Below are 12,920 nucleotides of genomic sequence, written 5' to 3'. Positions count from 1 at the left end.
TTCGAAACAATGTCGCAACAATGCTGCAACTCAGTGTTGCGCTAAAAATCGTCGTTACGAATCGTCTCGTGTAACATCAGCTAAAGATTTTTAGCGCAACACAGCGTAGCAATGGTGGAACAATGTTAGAAAAATTCAAAACATTGTCGCAACAGTGTTGTAATGCTGCGTTGCGCTAAAAATCGTGGTTGCGAATCGTCCTGTGTAACATCACCTTTATGGAGGAACAAAACAAACGAAATCATGACGATAATGAGCTTTTCCCCTTCTGAACTTAACTTCTGAATATGGTTTTGGGTTCGCCTACATTTGACAAGTTTAGCGACTTGTGATAATCGCGAACAAGTTTGAAAGAATGCGAATTCACTTTTTATCAGAGAGCGACGTTTTAACCGCTGTCGCTGTCGTGGTATCTTAATTAGACGCATTGACGGGTGGCGGGAAAAAATTACGTTGTCCTTGCTTTAAGTCAATATTAAGGAAACCAACTGCGCTATCCAGAAGATAGAGATTTACACGGTGGATAGAATTATCCAGTTTTTGAACAACTGGGACCTACTGAAAGAGGGATACAAGAAAAAGGCAAATATTTGGCAACTTTACCATCCCCGTAGAGTGTGTGCCTCCTTGAGATCCATTGGATCAACCATCATGTTTGTAGAATTCATGATTGACAAAGAACGACCTGGAAACCAGCAAAAGCACAACTCTGTTATTCACATCTCAGACAAAAAGAACTTGTGAACAGACTACAGGGCTTCAAAAAATCGGTCGGTCAACTGACAATGTCTGGTGAAAAATGGGTATTGTCCGCGGGTCAAATCCTTGGATGGCGTTTCATTTTCTCCGATCATTACTTGATTAAAAAATCTACGGATGCGGGCTACGAGTAGACGTGTTTGCAAACGTCCTGGTTGGGATAGGAATTCGACGGCTTTTAGGAGAAAAGGAGGACTGGAAGAAGTCTAGCCTGCGCGACAGAAAGCAAACTGTCTATTGTCAGAATATCATAGAGAATAACGCTAAACATTAGCATCACCATCCACATTCTTCTCCGCGTTTTTCTTTCTCACGTCACAGCGATTACTCTGTTCGTTTGCACGGGTTCACTACGTCACTAAATAATAGCTATTTGGCCTTTTTTCCACCGCTTTTCCTTACGGCAATTTGTTTACAAGGTATTAGTCGTCTCTTCTTAACACTTGTCCGGAGGTCTGTTTGTTCGTATGGTACAGAATCTGTCTATCTTAAAAGATCAGTGCTTCCAGGCAACAGTTTGTTCCTGCGGTTTTAGTCTTGTATTTTTAAAACTTTTCCGCGTGTCAGTTTGTTTGTTAAGTGTTTGGTGTTGCCCTATAACCTCTTCCGTTAAAACAGCTTATCGTATGCTGTAAGTCTCGCTTATCCATAAGCGCTTTTCAATACGCCACTTCGTTCGGTCTTGCAAGTCTACTTAGGTCACCAAATAAAGAAAAAGAAGATCCTCGGTTGTGAAACGAAAGCCTGAGAAAATTCAGGCTTGCTGGGATTCCAGTCTTGAAACTGCGATACCAGTGAAGTGGCGCTCTAACCACATTGGGTGCTCGTCATTCAGAAAAAATGGTGTGCAGTTTCGTTTAGCCGTCTTTCACATAATTTTAATTTTCAGTATCATTTAAAGCTATTTAAGAACTCGTTTTTACATCAATAGTCTTAAATTTTTTCACTGACTTTGTGTGTTTGTTGGCCTCTTGGCGCAAAACCTTATTAGTCTCAACTATGTTTCCAGAGCTCCTGGGGTTCTCTCCGCCTTTCCACAGTTTAGTTCGTCTACACAGTATCAATCTTCTCTTGATCTTCTGTAGGTTATTTCATTAGAGGAAACTAACAAACACACAAACTCCACAAAAAAAACAAGATTGCAAATGTAAAAAGAACTACTAAGTGAAACCGAAAATTGGGCAGAAAAGACGGCAAAATTTAACAGCACAATACCAAGCGAACGGGCGTCCAGAGGAAAATCTCACTGAGAACAAAAGACTAATAGCACGAGAACAAACTTTCCTACTGAGAAGAGATCAAAAGCCAACCTCAAAACCCTTGTAAACTGTGGTACGTAAAAGAGATAGAAATACACGACAAATACCGCACGAAACAAACTGTCACAAGAAAAATTATAATGAAGGTGGGGAAAAAACGTTGAACGAACAGGGCTTACACCGTGCAAACGAACAGAGTAACGGCTGTTAGATATTCTGCTAGTAGAGGCCCCTAAGGATTGTCGCACAGGCTGTATGCTAAGTGGGAGCGAACACGGCAAACATTGTGTTTACCGCGTTCGCTCCCACGTAACATGCCAGCTGGTGCAACAATCCTATGGGACTTCTTATCGTTCCAGTAATTTCTGAAGACGAGTTCAATGATGTTTATTTCTTTTAACTTCTTAACTTTCATGAACATCATGAGAACTTGAATATGTCTTTAAAGTCACTACAACAAGGAAAATTTGCTTCTTGAAATAGGAATTGACAGAAACTTGCGTCAACTTACTGCAAACACAAAAAAACTTTTAGTAACTAAATTGCGTGGCGCTTTCGCGTGTGCCCTAGCTTTCGTTACAAAGAATTTTCTAGTTAGTCGTATAAACATAACAACTTTCTTTAATTTTCCAGACATGTTTCGACGGTACATCCGTCATCTTCAGTGTTATATATTTTGAAATCGCCGTTGAATTTAAAGCGCGCGCGATCTTACAAAGTTCGTTACATTGCGTTGTCAATATTGCGTACTAAAACAAAATTAAATGAGTGACGCTTAGTTCTTTACAGGGAGAGAGTCAGGTTAATGTGTTTCACCTGCTGGTTAAGATCGGGCTTCTCCCATTTTATAAACATGGATTCCTTAAGCTTCACCTGGTACTTAGTGGCTGCAGAGTCCAGGATCTCGAAGCAATCCGGTGTGCAGGATGCTATACAAAACTCTGAACTCTGCAGATGTTTAAAAACGTTCGAAGACCTGTCTGAAAGTAAGTGCTCGCGCACTCGCGTGGAGAAGTGTCGGCTGGTTTCACCGACATAACAAGCATTACAACTTGCACACGAAAATTTATAGACCACACGCGTGCGTAGCCCCTCAGGAACAGCATCTTTCACATTAAAAAGATTCCTGACTTTGAAAGTAGTAAAGACTAACCTTAAATCAACAGGTTTACATAACCGGTTAGCAAGTTTTCGTATCCTCCTCTGTGCCGTGACTGAGAAGCGCCCAACGTAAGGGATTTTAAAGAAGAACTTAGGCGTTTCCTGGGGCTAGGTAAATCTAGAAATTGCGTTAGCGCGCGTAAGGCGGAAAACAGAACATCATAAGATTTCGGATAAAAAATAAGCGGATTAAGCGCGCAGCTAATCGTGGAAGCTACGCTCCTGCAGTATAGAGGAAAGAAAAAGAAGAAACGCCCAGATGTGGATAGTAATGTTGATGTTTTACTATTTTATCTGATATATTGGACAGAAATAGACATTAGTTCGCGTTCTTTCCCAACATGCGGCTCGGCTATTTTTCCTAATGGACAGTATGATCGGACCAGCCATCAAAGGATTTGACCCATTGTGCACTGTACATTCTTGGTTGACTGGTGGTTATTTAAAGCCCTATAAGTAAGACAACTGCATGCTAATTATTGTACAATTAATCACCCCTGTCTTATGAGTAGAAAGTGTTGAATTGTCGCATATTTCATATTTTAACTGAGCCATTTCCAAGAGCATTTGTCCGAGTGAAACCAGCAAACAGACAATAAATGTCATTTTCAGGTTGTTCTATCATCATCATCATTAGGGGTAAGGCCTTTATTAGAGAGCTTTAGATTCTGAGACGAGAACGACAACTTGCCCTGTGGGGCGTTTTTCCAGTCCCTCTTGGTCAATCCTTGGACCACGTGACCCGTAACGCTTGGAAGCGGGGAATAATGAGGCCTAGGGACTAGAAAATCCTTAAATAAGAATGACCGAGACCAACATTTATGAGCTCGCGAACCCACGCAAACCCTTCTTTTCACTAAAAACGCTGGACGCTAACCTGGTTGAGGTCTAAGGTCTTCCTAGGGACTACGCAAGACGAATACGAGTACGAGACTTTCTCAATACTGAGTACTGCTCACGCGTGAACCAGAGTCATTTTGGCGGGAAAACGAGATATACTACGTGTTTTAGCGAGACTGTCATAGTGGCGGGAACAAGTTATTAAGACCCCTATCAAATGTAAGAAGTTTTATCATTTTGTTGTCGGGAAAGGGCTTAACCTCCTTCAGTATAAGTGACCGTACTAACTTTTTTCGAGAAAAACAGGAAAATGAAGCTTTCCGGGGTGTCTTGTTTTAGAACATGCACAAAAACGTTAAGTTCAATCCACAGGCGGCCCAAGCTCGATGTTTAAATTACCGCGACTTTCGATACTGCTTTGCATATTACGAAGGTTGTTGTTAACCAGAAGTGTAGGCATAAATATAGAAATAAATTGTTCTCACGGAAACTTGGACCTGTTGTTGCTCTTTCTGTGTAACCTGGGCTCAATTCATGGCCATTTTATACGTTTTGCGGCTCGTTGTTTGTCGGTGTTGTTTTCCTATATAAAGCGAAACAAGGCAGGTGACTGTGTGCAGTCTCAACTCAAAATCTCTCCCGCATCAAAGAACAGCGCACCGATTCACCATGAAAGCGCCAAATCCTTCAGGCCAGGTCAGTCTCTTATAACTTCCTCTTGTCATGGGTATTGCGATGTGTTTAATGTGGGAAATTTTTTTGAAAGTTTTTAAATAGGCAATGCGACTGCGCTGAGGAACTTCGATGACTACGTGTTGCGCAGTGAACGCGAACATTTTATAAACGTTCATCCAGTTGGATAATTCCAAACACCGCTCACGCGATATCAGTAGACTCAGGGGGTAGGAAGAGTAGGAAGATCCATGTTTTGTTATTCAATATTCATTACCAGGATCCCCTAAGACAAGTCCATGTTCGCTTTCACCACACAACACGTAGTTATCGAGGTTCCTGAGCGCAAGTCGGATTGCCCAGAACCAAAAACTTTCAAAAACATTTCCCACAAAAAACACATCGCAATACCTATTATATGACGAGGGGAAGAGATATGAATCGGTGCGCTGTTGTTTGACGCGGGAGAGATTTGTGAGTTGCACACAGTCACCCTGCCTTGCTTTGCTTTATGAAGGAAAACAACACAGAACAAAAAACGAGCCGTAAAAAGTATAAAATGGCCATGAATTGAGCCCAGGTTACACAGAAAGAGCAACAACAGGCCCAAGCTTACGTAACTACAATTCATTTCTATATTTATGCCTATATTTCTACGGTTTAGCAATATTGAATTTCTCATACAAATCTTTTTGAAAATCGTTCGTAATATGCAAAACAGTATCAAAACTCGCGGTAATTTATGCACCGAGCTTGGGCCGCCTGTGTTCAATGTCGTTTTCGTCCGTAAATCTAAAGCTCTCTGTTATATGTGGGAGGGAACCGGCCATTTTGCTGCAGTGTCATTTTCAAAATCCTGAATGGTTTTGTGTGGTCATTTTCAGATAACGGAGCATAACTTGTGGGAGGGGGAGGGGGATGGGGATTTTAATAAATTTCCTGAAAGTAGTACAAAGCAGTGACGCGCGTGAATTTAAATTGAATGAAACAGTCGCAAATAGTTAACGCTAATCATATAAAGTGTTTTCACATGACCTCACGGCGGCCATAATGGTGTCCCAAAACAATGGAACGGTGGCCATGTTGGTGTCCCAAACCAGTCCTCTGGGAGTTGAACTCTTTTCTTATGCAAAAGATTTCTTTTCTTATAGATGCTGGCTACGTGAGTGAAAACACTCTATAAACACGACTGTAGATAAAGTATATGTTGAACTTCGGCATGTTTTGTAGCAAGAAAATCCATAGTTTCCACAGCAATCGGGTTGGGGTCACTTTCACAATGACGTAAAATTTATGGGGGGTCATTTATAAAAAGCTAGGATGAACTGAGGGGTCAGTTTGAAAATCTTCTACGCTTTCTTAAAATGGCCACACCCTCCCCCTTCACAGGTAATAAACGACAAGCCGCTTAACCAATAAAATAATCATAATATCTACCTCCAAACTCTGATACTTTGACTCCTTTTAATGCAAGAACAGGATTTTTTCCCATGTATTGTTCAAATTTCTCAGCCTGTACGGAAACAAGTAAAAAAAGTACTTCAGCGAAGTTGAAAGCGGTATCTACCTTACTCCCAGTTAATTTCGCGTGTATAACATTTTGCGAAAAATCATGAGCCATATTTCGTGAGTATTTAATTTCACGATTTATAGGGATTTATCGGGATTTTTAGCGAATTTTTAGTCATTTTTAGGGATTTTCATATTTCGCGAGTATTAAATTTCGCAGTTTTTCCCAAATCGCGAAATTTAATACTCGTGATATTAAGTGAGAATAAAACACAGAAATGAAACAATATTTTAGCGATTCAAATGATCAACAAATATTGACCATATTCAAAGCAAAAGTTACACAAAATTTAACAGGGAGAGGTGTGACATGTGGACCAATCCCTCCCACACCCCCCACCCCACCACAACAAGCATGGTCACTGTAAAATACAAGGTTTTAAACCTCTTGTTGGATTGGTTTTGCACAGAAAAATTGATACAGTGGTACTCCACTTTGAACACCCTGATCTGTGTATAAAATACAGTTAAGGCAGATATATTTTCTCCAAAAAAAACCCTAAAATTTTAAATATATGCACTGGTTAAGACAGAAAACGGACACTTTCCTGTGTCTTGAGTTGTCCTGAGTTACAAACTCTCATATATCATTAACCCCATTTTATGGACACTGGTTACCTCATTGTCAAAATTATGTACTAATGGTAGACATCATATCTTACGATAAAAATGACACATTTCTGTGGGTTGATACGATTTTATCACTTAAAAATAGTGGTCTTTTTTCCTCGGTTCTACTCAATACTCACAGTTTCTCCCCACAAGGTGGCTCTGACACTTTTCTCTGATCTGTCCAATAAAGTTATGTCTCTCTTGGATACCTGAGCACAATTCATACACGAAGAGATGAATAACAAATAAATGGTGCTATTCTCTTTAGGTTCTCCCCCTAAATTGGTTCTAATTTGGTGGTTTCATATTTTACTCTGCATTAGCCAAACATACATAACAAACAGTTCAGCTCCTAACCACCATGTATTTGAATAATAACATCCATATTTGGAGAAACTTCAGTCCGCACTATTGAGCTTTTTCCACAGTCAAAGAAAAAGTGCTTTATCTAATATTCATTCACTTATGTATCAGTTGGTTTGAAATCTTGCTGGTGAGTCCGCACAAACTTTACCCATTAAGCACTAACTTTCTGAATAGAAACTGCCTCAAGCTTGATATGTAAATCGTGTGACAACATAGACATATCTGTTTAAGAATTGACGCATTGCACTTCTAAAAAGCAACTTGACCATGTTCTTGTTTTAAGATAAATAAAGAAAGAAACATTTTATGGCATCAAAGCAAATTTCTCCAGTCAATTCAATATCAAACTGCATTCAGTAGTACTCTAACTAAAATGAGAGTTTTCTACACATGCAAGCCAAACATCTCTCAAACAAATGTCCAACAGGAAACTTAAAAAGGCACACAAGGCTGCTACCTAAGAAAGACTTTTGGGAGACTGAAGGCCCGGGGGGTACTCGATATATCCTTGGTGGGGGAGGTGTGGCTCAGCCCCTCATACCCTGACCCTGTTTAAGACAAAAATCGCTGATTTTCCCACCCTGTTTGAGGCAGAATTCCAATTTTTGATACCCAGTTTAAGACATTGGTAGAACATAAGCGCAGGCTCTTTACCGTCTAAGAACAGGGTTATGGGCTTCTGTCTAAGAAAAGATACCCTGTTTATGACAAAAACTGACAAAATCAATACCCTCTTTAAGACAAAAATCCCGAAAAACATACCCTGGCTGGCCGCACGTCCTCATTAAGCCCTTATAAGGGAGTACCCCCCCCCCCCCCGGGACTGAAGGGCTCCTAAAATGAAAAGGTAGGAGCCACAGCCATTTTTCTAGGAGCCCATCGATCAATAAACTTAAAGAAGAAATGCTCGAAACTCGATTCATTCAAGTCTCGAATTTCCAGAAAAGTGCTTGTCCAATTACTTATATCAGCAAAAATGTTTTGCCTACAGTCGATGAACACAATCATGTTAGACTATGTTGTACGTTTTTGCTTCAAATGCACAAAATGAGCAGGGAATTCTGTCATCCATCCCTTCATTGGAAGTAGGCATGGAGGCTATTGCAGTAAGAATCACAAGTTTTAGGCAATCCTGTGTGCTCCTTGTTTAAAATTTTAGTCACCCAGGAGCAAAATATCTTAGCAATCTCTGGCACTTAATGGGCTGTAGCCTTGACACAAAATAACAAGCCAAAGATGACTCCTTTGTCAATCATATATTCTTGATAAGGTTATGTGATTTAGCCCCTGCTCTGAGCCAAAGGCAATGAACATCAAGCAGATTTTAGAGTTGGCTCTTTGAAGCTGGTCATCAGTAAAGCTAAATTTCAGCTCCCTACTTTACCTGTCTGTTAGTTGCTCTTGTGGTTATCTGACTGACATCATCAATGTTGATGACAACGCCAAGAATATCTGTCATAAAAAAAGAAATATTATTCTATTCATAGAAAAGAAAAATTATTCTAAATAATGAGGGCAGTGTATGTCTTCCACTTGAATAAACACTCCTCCAATTACAATGTTGGACTAACAAAAGCAACCTTAAGATGAGACAATGCTGATATCAGTGAAAACGTCATTTCAAAAGTGGATTTGTATTTTTTAAATCTGCCCATCGCAATTTATATTGTTTGACCTCACTAATTTAGGTGGACTCTTCTTGAGTTGTATTCCTACCATATCCAACTTCACAAAGAGAAAGAAAGTTTTGCGTGGCTTGTTCACGTCCTCTACAAAATGTGAAACTTCACGTCACACAGCAACATTGAAGAAATGTATAAAAATGGTGTGCTGCAGTGAAGGGCTGTTGCTTTGCATAAATAAAGCTATTGCTTTTTTGACATTCTCATTGTCATTGCCATCATTGGATCTTAAGGTCCCTAAAATGTCAATGCTTTCTGTGAGATATAAGAATCAAATCAGTATGAATTACACTACTAGTCAAGCATTTTAAGGCCATTTGGAACAAAAATACCTGTGCAGAGACTGGAGTCCTTGTATTGCTTGAGGTTATATCAACAGAATTTACTTAAAAGATGTTTTAAAAGATAATTCAGCAGGGTGGTGGTGGTGAAGAAAAAGCTTAATTTAGTCCCCTTTAATCACAAGATTTTGACATGTCCTCTTTTGAGTGTCTTCACAGCAGTAAACCTACTTTTCAAGTTGAAAAACCTTTTTTCACTACCCTGCTAATTCTACAAGTCAAGGTAGATTGTCAAAATTGCATATTTTCTATGATGCACCCTGAAAGTAAGAAAGTAAATTCACGTCAATCTTACCAACAATGTCATCTCCATTGCAATTGCTTAAGTCACCAATGTTGACAAAGTTATACTGCATATATGGCAAGTCACATGGGTCATTGCACTAAAAAAATACAGAAATGTAACACAATGAGTCAGGCTTTTGCTTGTTTATGTCTATTTTCATAATCACCATCCACAAGCCAGATTTGCTGCCCCAAGAAGGCCGAGTTAATATATAGACTTGAATAAAGGGTCTAACGTGAGTTGTTGCTACAAAATGTGCTTATATTGCAATCGTTATTACAACTATTTCTCTAGGATTTAACCATCACACAGCCAATGTAACTGTGTTCTGTAAGGGCTCAAACTATCTCACAAAACGGAGGACAGAGGATTGAAAACTGAAAAGCTATTATTCTTACCAGTTCAATGTTGCTGTCATTGCCAAGATACATTTCATATCTGTTCTTCAGGGACGAATATTTGGTTGCCATCCTTATTGAGCATTTGGAGATATAAAACACCTTAATAAATAATGAAAGAAAACAAAAAGTCATCAAGCAATTTAAAATGTTGCGGCTAACTGTGATATACTACAGTATAAAAACATTGGCATCCAGTTAACTTATTTTTCATTGCCAGATAAAACAAACTGATAAACGACAAAAAAATTGTACTTACTTCTTTCCTATGCCTATTTATTCATAGAATACAAAGAAAATTCTAGTTTAACATAAGAACAGATTTTACATGGTACAACATTATGCCAAAAGTTTTGACAAACCTTATTCACTTCCAAAAGTTCATAAAACTTGTCCACAGCATCATTAAATCCAGTTGCTTTTATTTCTCCCTGTATGAAATGAAACACTATTAGCTTCATTTCTACCCAGAAGACCCTTCTCTCGGTGAGAACTGTTTAACTGGAATTGCAAAGAACAAAAAACTAACCGACTCGTCTACTAGGTCAACATTAAAGAGACGCCCCTCTCCTTTAGAGTTGCTCCATGTACGAACATTTGACTTGCTAGTGACACGTGCACGGATGGTCCATCTGTTAAGAAAATTAAAAACTCTTTTCAGTTACAGAGAAGTATCAGCTTCCTTAGCTTCTTCCTTTAGGCAGCATGTTTGGACAGCAAGAATTCAATGCTCGTAGGATCATGTAATACAGTATACTAGAGGACTGATGATACTTATACAACAATAAAATGGTTGTAATAATACATCTAAAAATCTCACACTTTTTGTAAAATGTTTTCAGCTTGGAAGCACTTAGATATCTCCTTTTGGTTCTATGAAGTCACGCTAAACTTTCATAAAATGCAAAGTAAATTTTTAAGTGAAATAAAAATTACTATTAATAGATCTCACCTGTTTTGATATGGTGTAAGTGAACTGATTGGGTAGACTGCTCTGGATTGCTCTCCTCCACGAGCCATTGGCTGATTACTGAAACAGAGAGTAAATAAGCTGAATGTTTTTCTCAATTTCCTATACACAGTCTTACACAAAGGAGAAGACAGTACAGGGCTCATGTCACTAAGAGTTCAAGCTACCAGGTGTATGTAGTTAGTAGGTGAGAAATTGAAAATATAGGAATTAGTTATATTGCTGTTATTTGACAGTACAGGGATGTCCTACACTTAGTACTGGTGAGGAACCAAACAGTTAGCTAGTTCTGATCTACTGGTATTATTTCCATTGTTTTTTTTTCAGTGAAAGTAGCCACAGGTCACATTCATAGTAGCCAGGGAAAATCACTCGTCCCCAACCCTTATTCACAGCTCCCTGCCAGTACATGTACATGCAAGTTCTACAAAAATATGGAATTTGTGAGGACCCCGCTGTAAACCACTTAGTCAGTGAAGTTGACTTCCTCATTAAAGATTAAAGTATTATTATTATTTTTATCATTACTTAATAAATAAAGTAGGATTAAGCATAGTAGTCTTATTAATAAACTACAAATTTTCGGTCTGAGTAGGGGAATCAAAATCCCAATTGTAGCACCAAGAGCATGTTTGAAATATCCACTGGCAAACAAATATGGTAACAATGATCAAGACAAGACTTGTTACTTAGTAACAAGGACATGTGTCCCTTGAAATGCATATGAAATGAAGTACCTCTTTATAAGAGTAAAAACTTAAAGACCACAGCAAACAGATAAGTACATGTACCTTCCATATGTAGCAGATGCCAGCCCACCCCCCCTGGGGTGTCCACCTGCTGGTCCACCTGACATAAAAAGTGACAGACATTCATTCTCAGCAATTTAATTATCATTGGATTTGGCTTTCATATGATATGAAAAATGAAATAGATAATGGAGTGTGTTTATCCTCAGCAAATATGATGGTTGGCATATTACATGAAAGCTTAGTCATATGTCTAAATTTTGCTTTCTGCGCATGCCCGAACTTCGCAAGCTGATATTTTGCATCTGGATCAGAAGGCCATGAAGTGTACGACCTGTAAACCGGTTTGGGGTAAGTTTTAGCTCTTTATAGCACGATAGTGACCAGAAAACCACTGGACTACAATGAGGGACAAAAGTGTTGACACAGTTCCGTAAAATGGCCCCTTTTTGCATAGTGGATATACTCATCCCCTTCCCCTGTCTACCCCAACCCCTTGCCCCCAAAATCAATGTTGAATTTTGGACCCTCAAGTCTTTTTTTTACTTCAGACAACATTGATTCGGGGGGTGAGGGGATTTACGGCGTTTAAAAAGAATGAAATAATAAATGAATGAAATGTTTGTTAAAAGCACCCGTTTTAAACAACTGTGTCAACTACTTTTGTCCCTGATTGTAGCTTCAAAACGCGTTTTTCGGCAAAATCTCCAGGAGCGAATGGGTTAAGCAAAGTACTAAACTTTTTGAAAAAAATCCACTTTTCAGGATAAAACAACCAAATCTGTCTATTCCATGTCAAATCAGGTGAAAAAGTTGGTAAAATGCCATTTTTAGGTTTTTTGATTAACCCATTCGCCCCTGAACCGCCCGTGCGGATCCACGTCCTTTCTACCCTTTGTGACGTCATCAGTTTTAACGGTCAAGGACAACTTTTTCCACTAACTTGTGCAGAGTGAAGAGATCTTTCAAACCATACCAGAATGAGCACAATTCAGTCAAGGACGCCGGAGAAAGAGGCAAAAAACCATGTAACATTGACCTGAAAATCTCCATGAAAATCTTGTTCCATTGCCCACCTACCTTCCCTTTCACCTAATCCTAAGATCCTAAAAGCTTTCCTAAAAACTATTCCCACCAAAATGAAGCCTACTAAATGTCCAGCAAGAGAAAAAAAAAATGAGGCAAGAAAAGCGAAAAAAGAGGGGAGGAGAGAAAGCGAAAAGTAAAAGTCAAGACTGCTGTGTCACTTTTAAACC

At 39.1% G+C, this 12,920-nt stretch overlaps 1 protein-coding gene across 1 annotated transcript in view; it reads right to left on the bottom strand.

The window, feature by feature from the left end:
* Positions 1 to 12,920, bottom strand: part of LOC140951609 (replication protein A 70 kDa DNA-binding subunit-like) — a 31,923-nt gene that overhangs the window by 10,538 nt on the left and 8,465 nt on the right. Inside the window, exons 8-17 of the mRNA XM_073400896.1 lie at positions 11,707 to 11,764; positions 10,898 to 10,975; positions 10,475 to 10,577; positions 10,308 to 10,376; positions 9,946 to 10,047; positions 9,557 to 9,644; positions 8,623 to 8,690; positions 7,010 to 7,081; positions 6,129 to 6,204; positions 604 to 685 (exon numbers count right to left, since the gene is read on the bottom strand). Of these exons, the coding sequence (XP_073256997.1) occupies positions 604 to 685; positions 6,129 to 6,204; positions 7,010 to 7,081; positions 8,623 to 8,690; positions 9,557 to 9,644; positions 9,946 to 10,047; positions 10,308 to 10,376; positions 10,475 to 10,577; positions 10,898 to 10,975; positions 11,707 to 11,764 (796 nt within the window). The remainder of the gene's footprint in view (positions 1 to 603; positions 686 to 6,128; positions 6,205 to 7,009; positions 7,082 to 8,622; positions 8,691 to 9,556; positions 9,645 to 9,945; positions 10,048 to 10,307; positions 10,377 to 10,474; positions 10,578 to 10,897; positions 10,976 to 11,706; positions 11,765 to 12,920) is intronic.

The sequence above is a fragment of the Porites lutea genome, chromosome 11 (genome assembly GCF_958299795.1).
Source record: "Porites lutea chromosome 11, jaPorLute2.1, whole genome shotgun sequence".
NCBI lineage: Eukaryota > Metazoa > Cnidaria > Anthozoa > Scleractinia > Poritidae > Porites > Porites lutea.
This window is presented reverse-complemented; position numbering and strand designations above follow the sequence as displayed.